This window comes from Rhinolophus sinicus, chromosome 18 (genome assembly GCF_057876585.1).
Source record: "Rhinolophus sinicus isolate RSI-liver-muscle chromosome 18, RSI-T2T, whole genome shotgun sequence".
NCBI classification, from domain to species: Eukaryota; Metazoa; Chordata; class Mammalia; order Chiroptera; family Rhinolophidae; genus Rhinolophus; species Rhinolophus sinicus.
In genome coordinates this window covers 96,786,735-96,805,310 of record NC_142518.1, presented here as the reverse complement: position 1 = coordinate 96,805,310, position 18,576 = coordinate 96,786,735, and the positions used below count along the sequence as shown (strand labels likewise).

Here is an 18,576-nt window from a genome sequence, read left to right as displayed (position 1 = left end):
GGGTAAGGGCAGGGAGTGATTACTGGAACACAACAGCTATACGAGGTCTGACAAGTTTGCGAACTTGTTGCACTGATGTTGCTAACTTTTTTTTTTTTAATATCAGAGGGATTATTCATTATGAGTGTGTACCAACTGGACAAACAGTTTCCCATGTTTACTATTTGGAAGTGCTGAAAAGGCTGCATGAAAACATTAGACGACCTGAACTTTTCGCCACCAATTCGTGGCTCTTGCATCACGACCATGCACCAGCTCACACGGCACTGTCTGTGAGGGAGTTTTCACCAGTAAACAAATAACTCTATTGGAACACCCTCCCTACTCACCTGATCGAGCCCCCAATGACTTTTTTCTTCACCCAGAGGTAAAGGAAATATTGAAAGGAAGACATTTTGCTGACATTCAGGACGTCAAAGGTAATAACGACGACAGCTCTGATGGCCATTCCAGAAAAAGAGTTCCAAAATTGCTTTGAAGGGTGGACTAGGCGCTGGCGTCAGTGCATAGCTTCCCAAGGGGAGTACTTTGAAGGTGACCATAGTGATATCCAGCAATGAGGTATGTAGCACTTTTTCTAGGATGAGTTCTCGAACTTAATTGTCTGACCTCGTAGAAAAGAATCCTGGACAGGATTTGTGGCCTTTGGTAGAGGAACTCAGCCACAGTCACCTCCTGGTCAGAAGCCAGAGGGCAAGGGAGCCATTTATTCAGTCCATAAAGGTCAGCCTCCTGGGCACAGAACAGGGTGGTGGTGAGTGGTTTTAGAGGGCAAACGGGAGATGTCCAAAAGATTTGTGCACAATCAATTCCAAGTGAGGCACATTGGAAGAGATGCACAATCACATTAGTAATTAGAGAGATTTTAAATAGAACAAAAATGGGATCCGGTTTCAAACTATTTGGCAAAAGTAAAAATAATGACAATATCAAATGTTGAAGGGATATGGGGAAATGAGAATTTTCATGTACGGCTTATGACAGTGTAGAACAAAATTGGAGTTGTACAAGAAATTAATATGATGATGCCTCATAAAGTTAAGACATACATACCCTACAAACAAGCAACTCCAATAAGGATGTTGAGGTGCAGCATTTTTTTTAATGGGTGTGTGATTAAGACCTCTGCGAAGCTGTTTATTATCTAATATTTTCCTTTAAAGCCTTAATTGTTTGGGCTTTCAAATTTAAGTCTATAATCCACACCGAATTAATTTTTATGTATGCTGAGAGGTAGTGGCCAATGTTCATTGTTTCAAAATGGAAATCTAATTAACCCAATAAAATTTATGAGAAAGAATGTTTTCTTCCCCACAGAATTTACTGCCTTTGTCATAAACCAGGTGACCATACAAGTGTGTATTTCTTTCTGGATTTTTTATTGTACTCCATTTGTCTATCTGTCTCCTTGCACTAATACCACATGCTTTAATTTTTGTGGTGTGTGTGTGTGTGTGTGTGTGTGTGTGTGTGTGAGAGAGAGAGAGAGAGAGAGAGAGAGAGAGAGAGAGAGTGTGTTTTATACAATAAGCCTTGCTATCTGGTGGTATAAGTCATCCAGCTTCGTATGTCTTCAATATTGATTTGGGTGCTCTAAATTCTTTGCATTTCCATATAAATTTTAGATTAACTGATCAATTTCTCTTGTGATTAGTGTTCTTTGTATCCTGTTAAAGAAATATTTGCCTAACCCAATATCGTGAAGGTATCCTGCTGTATTTTCTTCTAAAAACTGCTTGATTTTTATTGGAATAGCATTGAACCTAAAAACAAATTTGGGGAGACTATATACTGTAACAATTTTGAGGTTTTCAATTCATGAACATCTCATATGCTTCCATTTATTTTATTTTATTTAGCTCACTGTTATTCTTTAGTTTCCACTGTTGAAGTATTGCAAATATTTTATAGATTTATGAGTATTCCTTGATATTTGATCATTTATAACACTATCATAAATGGTATCACTTTTGTTAAATTCTGTTCCCACTAATTGTGTTAGTAAATATGGATACAGTTAATTTTATAACAGCTTTATTGAGATATAATTTACATACCACAGTATTCACTCTTTTAAAGTATACAAGTCCGGGGCGGATGGGTGGCTCAGTTGGTTAGAGTGCGAGCTCTGGGCAAAAGGGCTGCCGATTCGCACAAAGGCCAGTGAGTTGTGCTCCGCAGCTAGAATGAAGACAAGCTGCACCTCAGCTCCCGTGCAGCCTGATGGTTCAATTGGTTGGAGTGCAGGCTCTCAACCACAAGGTTGCCAGTTTGACTCCCACAAGGGATGGTGGGCTGTGCCCCCTGCAATCTGCATCTAAGATTGAACAATGTCGACTGGACTTGGAGCTGAGCTGCGCCCTCCATAACTAAGATTGAAAGGACAACAACTTGACTTGGAGCTGATGGATCCTGTGAAAAACACACTGTTCCCCGATGAAGTCCTGTTCCTCTTCCCCAATAAAATCTTTAAAAAAAATAAATGAAAATTAAGTATACAAGTCAGTAGTTTTAGTATATTCAGAATTGTACAACTATTACCACTACCTAATTTTAGAACATTTTCATCACCCCAAAAAGAAACACTGTGCCTCCCCATTTTCCCCTCCATCAAGCTCCATCAACCAATAGACTTTCTGCATCCATATATTTTCCTATTTTGAACATTTCATATAAATAGACTGATCTAATATATGATCTTTTGTGACTGGCTTCTTTCGCTTAGCATTATGTTTTCTAGGCTCATCCATGTTGTAGTATGTGTCAGACCTTCATTGCTTTTTAATATTCCATTGTGTGGCTATACCACTTTTGTTTATCCATTCATCAGCTGCTGGACTTTTGAGTTGTTTCTATTTTTTTTGGTAATTATGAATAATGCTATTATAAATATTCACATACAAGTTTTTGTGAAGGTGCATATTTTCAGTTTAATTCAGAAGATGCATATTTTCAGTTCCACAACTGGAGTGGAATTGTCAGGTGGGTGACACAATAACTCTATGCTGAAAAGAAACATTTTGAGAAATGGCCAGACTGTATTCCACAGTAGTTGCACCATTTTACTAGCAATGTAGACGGCTCTAATTTCTCTACACCCTCACCAACAGTTGTTATTGTGTTTTTAAATTTTATATATTGATCTTCTAGTCACAAAAATTGCAAACTTTATTATTTCTAATTGTTTGTAGATTTCTTTGGATTTTGTATGTCATATCTTCAAATAATGGATTTTATTTCTTTTCCAATTTTAATACACTTTATTTCATTTTATTACCTAGTTGTAATGGCTAACAATCCTAAGACATTGTGAATAAAAATGGTGATGGTTGACAATACTGTCTAGTTCGTGACCTCAGAGGAAAGCATTTGATATTTAACCACTAAAAGTTATTTTATTTTTCTAAGATTTTATTGGGGAAGGGGAACAGGACTTAATTGGGGAACACTGTGTACTTCTAGGCCTTTTTTCCAAGTCAAGTTGTTGTCCTTTCAATCTTAGTTGTGGAGGGCGCAGCACAGCTCCAGGTCCAGTTACCATTGCTAGTTGCAGGGGGCGCAGCCCACGATCCCTTGTGGGAGTCAAACTGGCAACCTTGTGGTTGAGAGCCTGCACTCCAACCAATTGAACCATCAGGCTGCACGGGAGCTGAGGTGCAGCTTGTCTTCATTCTAGCTGCGGAGCACAACTCACTGGCCTTTGTGCGAATCGGCAGCCCTTTTGCCCAGAGCTCGCACTCTAACCAACTGAGCCACCCATCCGCCCCGGACTTGTATACTTTAAAAGAGTGAATACTGTGGTATGTAAATTATATCTCAATAAAGCTGTTATAAAATTAACTGTATCCATATTTACTAACACAATTAGTGGGAACAGAATTTAACAAAAGTGATACCATTTATGATAGTGTTATAAATGATCAAATATCAAGGAATACTCATAAATCTATAAAATATTTGCAATACTTCAACAGTGGAAACTAAAGAATAACAGTGAGCTAAATAAAATAAAATAAATGGAAGCATATGAGATGTTCATGAATTGAAAACCTCAAAATTGTTACAGTATATAGTCTCCCCAAATTTGTTTTTAGGTTCAATGCTATTCCAATAAAAATCAAGCAGTTTTTAGAAGAAAATACAGCAGGATACCTTCACGATATTGGGTTAGGCAAATATTTCTTTAACAGGATACAAAGAACACTAATCACAAGAGAAATTGATCAGTTAATCTAAAATTTATATGGAAATGCAAAGAATTTAGAGCACCCAAATCAATATTGAAGACATACGAAGCTGGATGACTTATACCACCAGATAGCAAGGCTTATTGTATAAAACACACTCTCTCTCTCTCTCTCTCTCTCTCTCTCTCTCTCTCTCTCACACACACACACACACACACACACACACACACACCACAAAAATTAAAGCATGTGGTATTAGTGCAAGGAGACAGATAGACAAATGGAGTACAATAAAAAATCCAGAAAGAAATACACACTTGTATGGTCACCTGGTTTATGACAAAGGCAGTAAATTCTGTGGGGAAGAAAACATTCTTTCTCATAAATTTTATTGGGTTAATTAGATTTCCATTTTGAAACAATGAACATTGGCCACTACCTCTCAGCATACATAAAAATTAATTCGGTGTGGATTATAGACTTAAATTTGAAAGCCCAAACAATTAAGGCTTTAAAGGAAAATATTAGATAATAAACAGCTTCGCAGAGGTCTTAATCACACACCCATTAAAAAAAATGCTGCACCTCAACATCCTTATTGGAGTTGCTTGTTTGTAGGGTATGTATGTCTTAACTTTATGAGGCATCATCATATTAATTTCTTGTACAACTCCAATTTTGTTCTACACTGTCATAAGCCGTACATGAAAATTCTCATTTCCCCATATCCCTTCAACATTTGATATTGTCATTATTTTTACTTTTGCCAAATAGTTTGAAACCGGATCCCATTTTTGTTCTATTTAAAATCTCTCTAATTACTAATGTGATTGTGCATCTCTTCCAATGTGCCTCACTTGGAATTGATTGTGCACAAATCTTTTGGACATCTCCCGTTTGCCCTCTAAAACCACTCACCACCACCCTGTTCTGTGCCCAGGAGGCTGACCTTTATGGACTGAATAAATGGCTCCCTTGCCCTCTGGCTTCTGACCAGGAGGTGACTGTGGCTGAGTTCCTCTACCAAAGGCCACAAATCCTGTCCAGGATTCTTTTCTACGAGGTCAGACAATTAAGTTCGAGAACTCATCCTAGAAAAAGTGCTACATACCTCATTGCTGGATATCACTATGGTCACCTTCAAAGTACTCCCCTTGGGAAGCTATGCACTGACGCCAGCGCCTAGTCCACCCTTCAAAGCAATTTTGGAACTCTTTTTCTGGAATGGCCATCAGAGCTGTCGTCGTTATTACCTTTGACGTCCTGAATGTCAGCAAAATGTCTTCCTTTCAATATTTCCTTTACCTCTGGGTGAAGAAAAAAGTCATTGGGGGCTCGATCAGGTGAGTAGGGAGGGTGTTCCAATAGAGTTATTTGTTTACTGGTGAAAACTCCCTCACAGACAGTGCCGTGTGAGCTGGTGCATGGTCGTGATGCAAGAGCCACGAATTGGTGGCGAAAAGTTCAGGTCGTCTAATGTTTTCATGCAGCCTTTTCAGCACTTCCAAATAGTAAACATGGGAAACTGTTTGTCCAGTTGGTACACACTCATAATGAATAATCCCTCTGATATTAAAAAAAAAAAAGTTAGCAACATCAGTGCAACAAGTTCGCAAACTTGTCAGACCTCGTATAGCTGTTGTGTTCCAGTAATCACTCCCTGCCCTTACCCCTCCATGCTTCAGTGGGAGGTGACAGCTCCCCACTCTTGCTAGCCCCAGGGTATTTCAGAATCCCTTGTTGGTGTCAGTATTAGTCAGCTATTGCTGCAATAATGCTGTATAAGAAATCTCCCCAAGACTTACAAGAGTCACTTTTTCTCCATGCTTATGTGCTCTGAGCTGTCTGGGGTTATTTTCCTTCAGGATGCAGTTAGGGTGGGCTTGGCTCTAGGATGCAGATTGTGTTCAAATCTACTCCAGGTGAATTACTGTGTACCCCAATCTGAAGGATCAACAACTGCCTGGGGCATGCTCTTCTCATGACAATCGCAGGAGGGCAAGAAGACTACCAAACCACGCAAACACATTGAAATCCTATACTCACATCATGTCTGCTCATATTCGATGGACGAAAGCAAGTGCATGACCAAGCCTAGATTCAGAGCAACAGGTATGTACACTCCATCCCACAGGGTCGGGGAGAGTGAGGAGTGAATGTTTGCAGAACAAGTATCCAATCTATCACAATTTCTCTTAACCATGCTCATACCTTTGTACACAGTCTCTTCAGTTAATTCTCCTCCCTTACCCCACTTATGTGTACCATCGGTTTCTTGTTGGCACCCTGATTGATACTATTTCCTTCTCACAAGTTTCTACAGCTTTTCCAGGTTTCTGGGAATACATTAATCCCCCGATTTTAGCACACCCTGTTTTCTTTCCTTTTCTTTGTGGATCCCCTCCCCAAAGGCCCTATCTGTCTCTGCCATCAACCCTTCGCCACCTCTTGTGACCCACACTAACAACCTAGTATGTATATGTCTGCATGGTTCTTCATACCTAGCTAATCGAGTGTGTGTGTGTGTGTGTGTGTGTGTGTGTGTGCACACGCACGCGTGCGTGGGTGTGTGCCTGTGTGTTCATGTGTAAGCCCTTTTTGGTTAACGTCTAACAAAACAATGGGCACATTGTGCAGTTTTCTGCAAATTGTTTCTTACTTAACAAAACCTTGCAAAAATCTCTCCAAATAGGCTAGCATAGGTCTATCTTATTCCTTTTAAATGCTGAATTATGTTCCATCCTGTTAATGCCATTCCCCTACTGATGAGTGAAGTGGATGCTATGATGTACTGCCCCCCAATCCAACCTTTAGGACCGAGGCATTCATTGCCTCAGCGGCTAGGAGTGTAGCCTGCTGAAAGTCACAGCTGAATCACTCCCCAGGAATTGCTATGGATTAAAGGGGGCTGCCTTGCTCAGGGGTACACTGCTTCCTCCAGGTAAGACTATATGCAATGACTAGTCAGTGTGGGGGTACAAAGGCCTAGCCTCCTCTTTTCAACTCCTAACATTTCCAAACGGCCATCCCAGCTTTAGATATCCCTGGAGGATCAGCTGAGTCCTCTATTGCAACTGCGTGCCTCTTCAAATACTCCCTCTGCTCAGTCCAGCTTCCTTCACTCCCTGACAAGAGCTGTTAATGAGATCTGTTTCTGGAGGGACTTAAAGTATATTTGGTGCTAGAAGTGGTCCTAAGAAGCAGATTATTAAATGGGAGTTTGGAGCACGGTTGCCTACCAGCTGGTTGGAAATGAGGACTACATCACTGGTGGTTAAGTGAAGTACCGATAACCTCTGTGATGTGACAGCGGTCTAACTGTCAAAACTTTCACCAGGGAAGAACGGACATAGGACACCAACGGAAGGAAAATTACTGGCAGGCAGGTGCAGTATCTCAGGAGTTTGAGACGTCCAGAGGAAGTAATAATCACAAAGATTGTGCAATGAGATGGTTGTTATAAGAGGCTATTAAATGAACTGCAGAATGACAATGACAAGGCTCGGAGCGATTAAGCCAATTTGACATCAAGTCCAAAGCCAAAGGGTCTCACCTAGAGGCAGAAGGCAGGGAAGTCTAAGGATTGGGCATGTAAGCATTAGTCCTCTTTCTAGTGCAAAGTCCATTTTGTTTTCTACCACGTATGGAGCCAACCCACCCATGAACTAAGCTCAGTCTTTTCCCACCTCTTACACGTTCTGGAAAAATAACCGTAATTGGAATAAGGCAGAGTTGATTCAATGACCTTTTAACATCACACCAGAGTGCTACCCTGTCTGAGCACCCCGCTGAATATCAGTATATTTAACTTTTCGCAGCCATACACGAGGTAGCAGAGGCTGTTTCAGCACCGTGGATTTAAGAGGTTAGCATGCGAAGGAGCAGTAAGGAGCAGCGCTTTTTCCTTTTCTGCCTGTGAGAGAAAGTTATAATGTTATGGTCCTGCAGGTCATCAGCCAGGTTTGTACCTGAACTAACCGCAATTCTGCATTATTCCTTTCCCCACTACTTACAGGATCCAAGGCTCTATAAATGTAAATGCATTTTCTGAAGCACCTCTGCCATCCTGCTGGTTCCCAGAATAATGGGTTAAGTAAAACTTTGACAGGTGTTCACCAACAAATGTGTGGAATTCACCGTTTGTAACAATTAGGTGTTGGGCTTTCAAGCTGCTCTTTGGAAATGAAGAAACCTTGTCTGAAGAGCCTCCTAGGTGACTTGTCCTTACATCGCCTTGGCCAGAATCACATCGAGGTCCATTTCCTAAGGGGCATGGAGCTGACTGCTTTGGAAGTCAGCATCTGGGACTGAGTGATCCATCACCAGAGGGGTCTCCATGCCCAGGGCCACATCAGCCATAGAGTGGCAGGGGACATACCTGCTGAACAAGACACGGACCCTGCGTACTGGACCAGGGAGGGAGAGGCGCCATATTCATTGAGACTCAATTTCTTTTTTAATAGCATCTGACATTTATTGAAAATAAGGAGAAGACTTTTGTCCAGGTAGTGTAGGAGAGCCGGGCAGAGTGCAGGGGTCACTGTGTTGAACAAAAGGCACACATCAGAGAGACGGCTGCAAATTCAGAAGAGAACCGGATGCTGGGCAAAACGAACAGGTCCACAGGAGAACATGAGCGACTCGATTTGGCTGCCGGGCAGCCCTGGGACCCGGCAGCCATCTGGCAGGAGCAGAAGGTGTCTCTGGGAGTAGGGAGGGACTGGGTCCCGCCGAAGGTGAACGGCTGGCAGAGCCCCTCCAGGGAGGCGGTGAGCTGTTGGAATCATTGTCCAGGGGCTGTGGCCAGCTCAGTCAGCTACCTCCCGGGTGAGACCAGACCGCTGGAGGCTGCAGTCTGTCGCTGGGATGCGGCGGATGGTGATGATGGCAGCCGCCGCGCAGGTCTCCGGGCACATCGATGCAGGCCTGGTAGCCTGACAGGGAGCGGCTGGGCTGTGGGGGTCTGTCCAGCGTGCAGCGGGAGCGCAGCTCGCAGCTGGAGCCCAGGACCGAGTCCAAGTGTGCGTGGGAGGGGCCGGGCTGGACCCAGGGCGGCGGCGGCGGCGGCGGCGGCGGCGGCGGCGGCGCGCTCCAGAGAGAGGCCCCGCTGCAGCAGCGGGACCTGGAGCGCTATTCCTGGAACAAAGGCAAGCACTACGCGGGAGGGGACAGGAGCGCGGGGTGGATCACGGCGACTCGAACGTAAGGGCGGGGGAGGCGCGGCGGGAGGACGCCTGTGGCGGTCTGGGCGGTGGCGACGGGCGCGCGGACCCTCCCCCGAGCACCCGCCACCCAGGCCCGAGGGTCTCCCGGCCTAGAAGTCCTCGTCCTCCACCCATCCAAAGACCCGCTTCATCTCGGCCAGGAAGCCCCGGTAATCATTGAGCAGGGGGCTCTCCTTCCTGATGTAGGGGATCACCCACTGCAGGGCCGGCCCGGTGAGGCGGGTGATGAGGAACGTCACCTTCAGGGCATCGCTGGAGAACAGGGTCTCGTCCACCAGCATGTAGGCGCCCGTCTGCACGATAAACTCCGGGAGCCGGTCGGTGTCTCCGTCAAACGTCTCGGGGAAGGGAATCGGGTTCCTCCACCGACGCGCCTGGGGCCGGAGGGGCAGGGCCAGGAGGGCCTTGATCAGCTGCACTCGGCCGTCCATCGCGCCTCGCTCGCTTGGCTGGGCTGGGCGGGGCTGGGGGCGGGGAGGAGGGCGGGAGGCGTGGCGGGAAGTGCGTGTGTGCGGAGGCGGGTCCAGGCGGGGGTGGGCGGGGCCGCAGGCGGTGCGGGGCGCGTGCGCGAGCTCCGCCCGCAAGGCCTGGTGGTCGCTAATGCGCAGGCGCGCAGGGAGCCGACGGAAGGCCTGAGAAGCGGAAGGTGGGGATGGGGGTGGAGGCGTCCGAGGAGGCAGGCGGGGCTGCCTCCCGCTCGAGAAGGCGGGGTCAGAATCGGAGGGGCGGGGCCGCGGTTTTCCGGGGCGGGCCGCTGGGTAGGGGCAGGGACCAGGGAGGAGCCCCGGACACCTGGCTCTATTTAGTGAGGGAGGAGTACGCTGCAAGTTTGGGATCTTAGCGTCCCTCTCCTGGGGGTCGAAGAGTCCTGCCTTCCGACCGCTTCTGCCCTTCCGCTCCAGCGTAATTTTTGCTAACCCTAGACTCTGGGTGCCACTTGAGTGGGGTCCTGTGACAGACTAGAGAGTCCTTGCATGCTTTCCAGCCACGACGTGATACATTTCTATGTGTAAGAATAAAGGAAAGGAATGACTAAGGGATTAACCAATTGGAGGAGGGGACTCTATTACAGGTTATTATATCTGAATACATTTGTTGGCTGAGTACAAAATTAACGTAAATCCTTCACAAACTTTGTATCTGCAGAAAATAACCAGTTAAAATAGATAATGGTGTTAATGACTCGGTTCAGAAAAGCAATGCAAAAGAAATAGTAGTGCTTAGGAATATATTTGAAAAATCATAAAAAGCCACTTCAAGAACATTTTTAAGTGCTAAAGAGGGAAACAAAAGAATCCTCAAGCAAACCGAAATGCATACCCAGGTCGGAGACAGGATGGCACAACATCTTAAAGATGTTCGTTTCCCCTGTGTGAGGAGATAGAGGGGGTATGGACCCAGGTGCTGTCCCAGGACGTGCACATGCTGCCTCAGGAGTCGGAGAAGCTGATGGAAGAGACTCAGCTGGAGCTAGGTGAGCTGCAGAGCCAGCTGCTGCGCCCTACCAATACCGTGACAGTCAATTTGCTTCCACTTGCTTGCCTTGAAACAGTGTCTGGTGTCCCCATGTCCTTCCAAGTGCAAAATATCTCTTGTGTATCTGGCTCACCCAGAATTCTTCACAAGTTAAAAGAGAAACACTCAAAATATATGAAACAGAAGTTTTCTGACATTAGACATCAAGCAGCCAGGGTAGTGTTCCTTAGAGTGAAAAACAACAACAACAACAACAACACCTGAGGAGACCCACGTGATTGCCTCAGCTTACTATCAGGAGCAAACACTCAACCTCCCTGTTTTCTTTCTTTCTTTGTATGTTTATTTGGTGTGTGTGTGTGTGTGTGTGTGTGTGTGTGTGTGTGTGTGTGTTTTATACTTGCGGATCCAAAATGGAAAGCAGATGTGAGTCCCACGAGTCTCCCAAAGCTTCCTCTTGATTCTTGCCCTGCAGGTCCTACCTTATGGATGGTGACAGCTGGGAAAACATCCAACAGCTGAGGGGAGACACCATACACTTGGCTGGGCGGCCAGTGGAGCCAAGCATCCCAGCTCACATCTGAGTTGTGACAAAGATTCATTACTGGATTCCCATCACAAGCTTGAGAAGGCCATCTGTTGCCACCTGTGGCTGTGCCAGTGCTGCAATGGAGTCTGGTTGGTAATAATACTCCAACTGTCACTGACCATCTGCTCATCTAACTCTTCCATCCCTTACAAACTGCTCAGCGCCCAGAGCAGCATTTCTGAGACTCTCTGGAGAGAGGGACACACACTGTGATGACAGTGTACTGGTTGGGATGAGGATGAGCATAGCTGGCTGGGAGTGGCTCACAGCCTAATGGCGACTCGTCCCTTAACACACAGAGCTTAATGACAGGGATATAAATAAAGTTTCAGCTGTTATGGTAGGCCAGGGGAGGTTCTTTGAACTCTGAACACTGAGGAACCCCTCAGGCAGGACATGAGCTGTTGAAGCTTGGGCCCCTCTAGACTGGATGGCAACAATAGAACTGCTGACACCTGCAGCCCAAGATCTTTATGAAATCCCAGGGAGAGAGAGAGATGTGCCAGCGTGGCACATCTTCAGGCAGGACAGTCTGTCACTGTCTTTCTCTCGCTTCTCATGGTGTGTGTGGGGGGGAGATTTTGACGACCATAATGATAAGGCAACTTCATGGATGTTTACACCATGCTAAGCTGTACAGAGGGCATACGGTTTTTTAAATTATTCATTGTTTTTCAGTTACAGTTGACATTCGGTATTATTTCATGTTAGTTTCAGGTGAAGAGGGCGTACGATTTTAGTTAATTGGAAATTTTATACGAGTAATGGAAAATGTACGGTAGTGCCCCTTACCCACGGTTTCGCTTTCTGCCATTTCAGTTAGTTACCCGTGGCCGCCTGCGGTCTGAAAATATTAAATGGAACATTCCAGAGATGAACAATTCATAAGGTTTAAATTCGGTACCATCCCACTCCATCCCTCCCAGGATGTGAACCATCATTTGTCCACCTTTCCCCTTGTGTATGTTACACCTCCCCCATCCCTGCAATTAGTAACTTAGTAGCCGTCGCAGTTATCAGATCAACTGTCTCGGTATCACAGCGCTTGTGTTCGAGTAACCCTTATTTTACTTAATAATGGCCACAAGGCGTAAAATGCTGGCAATTCGGATATGTCAAGGAGAAGTCACAACGTGTAGGTATGTGTAGGAAAAAATAGTATTTATATGGTTCAGTACTATCCTCGGGTTCAGGGGGAAGGAGGAGGCTGCTGTATTGATATGTTTAAGGGACAATGCGACAAATAACCTTTCACTGATCTGCCTCTCTGGATTCCACCCTTACTAAGACTTTATAAGATCGGGCACGGTGGTACGAGAAACACCTGAGACTTCAAGGACCCAGATTCTAATGCAGGCTTGGTCAGAAATTAACTGCATGCTCACGGCTTTCAGTTTTGGTCCTCCTGACTTCTGGAACGATGTTCTGCAGGACCATGCTAGTCACCCTACCTCTGCCATACTCTAGCTGGAACAGAAGGTGCCCCACCACCTCCACAATACCCAGGTATGTATTTGTGGTGTCGGGACAGAGTTCCAGAGAGTAGTTTCCAGGCTCTCGGCCTCACGTGGAAAGGTGCTGGCTCGGTTATTAGATGGCCATCAGCTGTTACCAATTAGCCACCAGCCACTAATATAACTGCTGTGGCTACGCTAGGGGGTTGGTTGGTTGGCAGAGAAGCGGACGGCAGATTGCGGATCGTGTTAATCCTACCACCCGTGTCTCGCCCGGCTTCCAACGAGACTGGGGTGCAGGAAGACCCCTCCTTGGGGTACTGGTGGATGTTTGCTTTTGTGTCTCGACCAGCCGCCATAGAGAATATAGTGGTATGACTCACCTATGTGTGTCATACCACTTGTTCCTGTTTGGCCTCACCATATTCTGTGTCCACCCGCTGAGGGCGGGACCAGAGACCCTGTATTACATGTGGTCTTCCTTTAGTGGCCAAAAGTATCACCTTCACAGAGGAAGATGTTAGGCTACCTGCTACCTTTCCTACCTTAACAAGGGGAGAATTTTAATCTCGGCCTGAAGACCCCGCATCCTGGCACCAAACCCCTGACCTCAATACCCTAGAACATAGAGCTCAGAGCTCCACCCTGGTGCACCTTTGACGGCAGATCCACCGGCTTCCTTGGTCACACTTGTATACATCGCAAAGAATGCATATCTGCAAGTGGGAGCTTCTCCAACAGACAACTTTGATTAGCAGAACACAAGTATTTTTCAAAATCCAAGAAACCAAAGCAACAAACAAGTATCACAGGGACAGGAACAAGGGTAGCTCTGGAGAAATCAACAGTAGGCCTTCTAAGTAAAGCTCTCTAAAGAAATGGCTTTAAAGAGACTTAGCGGGAAGTCAATCCATCTTGGTGTTTATTTCAATACTTGAAAATTAAGAGCAAAGAGTATGAGCGGCTCAACTTGACTGAGGTGACAAGTATCAAACCAAGTAGCTATGGCCAGGGTACTCAGTCACACAACCAAGAGGAGGGTGTGTGTGCAGTGGGAAGGCATCAGAGAAAAGGTGCCTGTTGGACAGACCAATCAGCCTGTGACTACTGCCTTCGCCCTGTAGGTTACAAACACAGGACGCATCCGTTTTGACATCTTTCCATATATAAAATTCCAAGATCCTTTGTGTAAGCACAAGTGCACATACCGTAAACAAGGAAAACAACCGAAAGACAAAGACAAACCCAGAGTCACAGCGCCCCAACGGTGAATCAGGTCAAATCCATCAAGAGCTGATGTTTTAGCAGGCTTTCTTAAGTAAATGTTTCTTCACTTACTGTATTCCCTTGACGTCATTCCAGAGACTTTAAATGGCTGGTTTTGAAACAATTTTCACCAGTGTCACTCAGGGGGTGGGTTCGTGGAGCGCCTCACGTTGCCATGCCAGAAGTCGCCCTCTGACTTGCCTATTTTGATTCTGCCTTTCCAACAGTTTCATTAAAACCGGGCACTGTGATGTAATGGGAAACTTAAGAGTTAAGGGACCAAGTTTCTGATGTCAGTTTAAAGGGGATTTAGCTGTGTGCCCACTGTTTCCAGTTCTGGTCCTCTGACTTCTTATATGGTCTTCCGTAGGACCATACCAGTCATCCTACCTCTGCCTTACCCTTAGCTGGGTCAGGAGATTTCCATAAATACCACCCACAATCCTCCAATATGTATCGGTGGCCATCATGTCACGGCCCAAAGGGTCATTTCTCACAGGGAGCTACTAATTTACCTATCCCCTGTCTTTCCTTATCGAAAGGTTAAGCCTCAGGAATCACCAGGTGGGGCGGGCAGTTTGGGGGACCTGGTAGCTCATGGCGGGGCGTCCAGTCTCCAAGTATCAGAGCCTAGTATCGACCCCAGGGAGGCAGTGAAAAAGCGAAGAGAGTATGGACTGCCATTAGCACACTGGCATACGTCAGGAAGAAGCTCATCTTGTGGCTTGCCATAGGCTGCATACAGCCCCCTGCTGTGCAATGCAGCACCCTCACGCTTGGCATCTCGCTGCCTGGTCCACTTGCTTGCATCACAGCCACAGTCACCTGCAAAGGTTTATCCTCCTGTAGGGTTGCATACCTTTCACATGCCCAGAAACTCAAGAAATTATCCCCGCGTCAGCCACGCTAGCAGCCGTGTCCTGGCTCTGGGGATGTCTGAAGCATTTTGCAAGCCGATAAAATGGAAGAGCACAACAGATCCAAACACTGATCACTAAGAGCTAGTCATTAGACTTACTGCTCCTCCTTTTGAAAGCAATTTCTTATACGTATTCATATAGGACGCATGGGGTTAATTTTAAAAGAATCCCGTCGCATTAGGAAAGGGGAGCGGGCAGAAATCAAACCCGACTGACTATGAGTTGATATGCAATATACATAGATGATGGGACGTGCAGTTTCTCTGCGTTATTTTTTCAACTCCCATGTGTTTGAACATTTCCATGACGTTTGTGAAATGCGATCTGCCTTGGAGAGCAACTGCAAATCCAGGTCGTCCTGAGCATGAAGGGCTTAATTGAGCTTGTGATTCTCTGGAGAGCAGGAAAACACAAGCCTCGCGATTCGCACTGGGGGTTGGAAATCGGATTCTCAGAGAAAGGGTCAGAGGCTCTGGAGATGGGGTCCAATCCTAAACTTTGAGATTTTTCGAAAGATTTTGTTCAGGAGGAGAGTGTCTTGGCCATATTTATGTTTTCCACAGATCACATCGTCCCAATGGGGAGGATGAATTTGGCTTTGGTGGTGGTGGGGGGCGGGAGGTGAGGCTGAAAACCAGGAAACAGCTAGACAGTGACAGGAAATTGTACATGTCAAGGGGGAAACAATTTGTACTTAAACCAAGGCAAGGCTGATGGGGATAGAAAGGGGTGGGGGACGGATTCCAGAAACCACAGGAAATGGAGTCTTAGTATCTGATTAAGTGGGGGAGAAGGACACAGCCCACTCAGACTCAGCGATGAAACCTGATTATGGGGGGGGGGGTATGGTGGTGATAACACCCAAACCAGGGAACCAAGGGAGAAAAGAGAGGTACTTTTGGTTTTTAGAAAAGGCAAGTTCAACTTGGAACATTTCAAGTTTGAACATTTGAGAGTGACATGGGCAGTTAGATCAGTGATCGGGACCTGCTTGTTTACCCCGTCTAAGGGCTGGTCCTTGGCGTCGCAAGGGAATAAGCTCATTTTTGCAAGAGTCAGGAATCAAGGCAAACTCACCAGAGATTGATCTACAGACCCGGAGTGCCGATCAACTTTCATGACTGAGAACTATCGTGAGAAGTATAATGGTCAAGATAAACTACCAATATGATCTCGAAAGCAGAAGGTATTCTTAAGGGGAAGGAATCCCAGGACCGGCGTTTTATAACTGGGCACCGGGGGCATAAAGACCTCAGGAGCCCCAGGTGAGTCATAAGAGTCTGCAGTTACATGAGGGTTCCAGTAGGAGGAGGGGGGTGTGGCTGAGTTTCAGTGTTAAGCCCTCTGTCGCCTGAGAGGCTGAGCAAATCCCTGTGATCCTTGGGACAAACAGGTGATGGGAAAGCAGAGAGAGGGAGGGATGGGCGAAGGCAGAGGACAGAGCAGACTGAGGGTGGGAATGTGGTCGGGCTTTGTCCTTCGCTTGTCCTCCCAGAGGCATTCTCCAGGAGAGTCAGCACCAGGAGACTTGCTCTGTGGCTGCGGGAGGCCAAAGGTGCAAGCATGCCAGGAGTCCGGATGTTTCCAGCAAAGCTGGGCGCCAGCAGAGGAAGGCTGTGAGCTTCAGGGAGGCTCACTGAGGGCTTCAGCTGTAGTACAGCCGTCAACGTTATAAGAGTGGCTGTCTTTTCCAAATCTGGAAAACTTTTGGTGCATAGAATGCCCTCTGTTTTAGGTTTTCTTTTGTTCTGCCTTTGGATATCTGCTGCCCGTTCTGTGCAACTGAGCGAGAGCAGGTGAGAAGTAGATGGACGAGGCTCAAACAAGGCGCAAGTAAGAGTTGTTTCCGTGGCCGCTGCTCTGTGGTGGCGGTGCTCCCGTTGTGCGGGCTGCCACAGCAGCTGCCACCTAGGGAGCCCTTCCTGTGTTCCAGGCACTTCCACAGGCACACGGCGACATTCGATCCCCACGACAGCCTGGGAGGTGGGTGTTGCACACGCTGATTTTACCAGTCAGGAAGCTGGGCCTCAGAGAGGCCCAGTGGTGTTCCCACAGCGCTAATTAAGTGGTAGAGCTGCTGTATCTAACGTCTGTGACCTGGACACTGCATAGTGCTGCCTTTGGATGTCCCTGAGACTGAACAGCTGGTCTGATGAATAAGACTAATGGCTAATAAAGACTAGTCCTCCTTTCCTGACCACTTCCACGTGTCAGGCACTGTGCTCAGTATTTATTGAGTGATGTGCATTATTTCACCGATTCCTCACAGAACCTCTGAACCACTAGGCATTTTGCAGACGAAGAAAGGGAAGCTCACAGAGTGGGAGGGACCCGGCGAAGTCATTCCTTCGTGACCTGAAGAGCCAGGGTTGGACCCCAGCTTGTTGCCCCCTCCAAGCCTGCTCCAGCCGCACTGAGCCTAGTCAGAAGACGGGACTGCCTGTCTCCCAGTGTCACTGGTGTTCTGAAAAGACCCTGGTGACTTATGGGGAGCCGGCCCTGCTCCCCTGCTGTGTTTGCGACTCACTGTTGTGGCGTGCATAGCAATCGGAAGCACATAATCGATTAGTCCAGAAGTTCTTATTTGTTCAAGATCTAGCACGCCGTATAACTTTTGAAAACCTGTATATCTCATTCTCGTGGTTTATTCATTTCGAGAAAGCTGACTCTGTTGAAGCTGGGCGAAATGCTCCTTGCTCCAGCCCGAGTCTGGCCGGCGCGGATGGAGCAGCGCCATCTGCTGGTCGCTCCCTTGACCTACATAAAGAAGCCCGAGGTGTGCGTTGCTAAGGCTACAGTGAAATGGGACAGTCACACGTGCACAGCAGGTTTGGGTAAGGGGAAGAGAAGAGAGAGAAGGAAGGTCTTGGGGCACAGGAAGGGAGTGGGGGAAGTGGAGTCAGTGTGAGGCTGTAGAGCCTCTGCTTTAGCAATTTCTCTGTGATTCCCAGGGTGATATGGTCTGACTTTTTGCTAAATTTGGCGTTGGGGAAGAAGCTCGCCAGGCCAGTGCATCCTCCAACTGCAGTAACTCGTACGTGGCAGGTATGTGGAGACTTGCTGTTATTGTGAAGTCACAGGAAATGAAAAACTAGAGACAAGAGAAATGAGTTTGCTGGACTCAAAACACTGATAGAGTTGTGACTTTTCCCACACACACACCCGCCCCACATCCCACCCCCACCCCCAGGCCTGCATTACTGTGCCTGTGGAGCAGACAGGGAAACAGGTGCACAGCGTCTCTGTGACCCACCATGTCCCCATAGCTGGTGAGCCTTGGAGCTGGGACTCCCAGGCCAGCACTCTGCCCTCTGCATTCCTGGTGGCAAAAGCCTGTCCTAGAGGGAAGTAGGCAGAGGAGGGTGGAAAATACTACGCAGGGTCTGGGTCAAGATTTTGCAGGACATCTGAATAAAAAATGTTTTAAAGGGAGCTCAGATCTGCTATGAGTTTCACCAG

General features: G+C 46.7%; 1 protein-coding gene and 1 long non-coding RNA gene across 2 annotated transcripts; one reads left to right on the top strand and one right to left on the bottom strand.

Annotated features, from left to right (window-relative positions):
* Nucleotides 1-8,635: 8,635 nt before the first annotated feature.
* Nucleotides 8,636-9,889, bottom strand: LOC109437933 (retrotransposon Gag-like protein 8). Its single transcript, XM_019717459.3, has one exon. The coding sequence runs from the start codon at nt 9,841-9,843 to the stop codon at nt 9,502-9,504; it is 342 nt and encodes a 113-aa protein (XP_019573018.3). The 5' UTR covers nt 9,844-9,889; the 3' UTR covers nt 8,636-9,501.
* Nucleotides 9,890-10,189: 300 nt separating this feature from the next.
* LOC141569641 (uncharacterized) lies at nt 10,190-18,260 on the top strand. Its single transcript, XR_016019914.1, has 3 exons — nt 10,190-10,886; nt 11,364-16,382; nt 16,853-18,260. It is a non-coding gene; the product is annotated as an uncharacterized LOC141569641 (long non-coding RNA).
* Nucleotides 18,261-18,576: the final 316 nt, after the last annotated feature.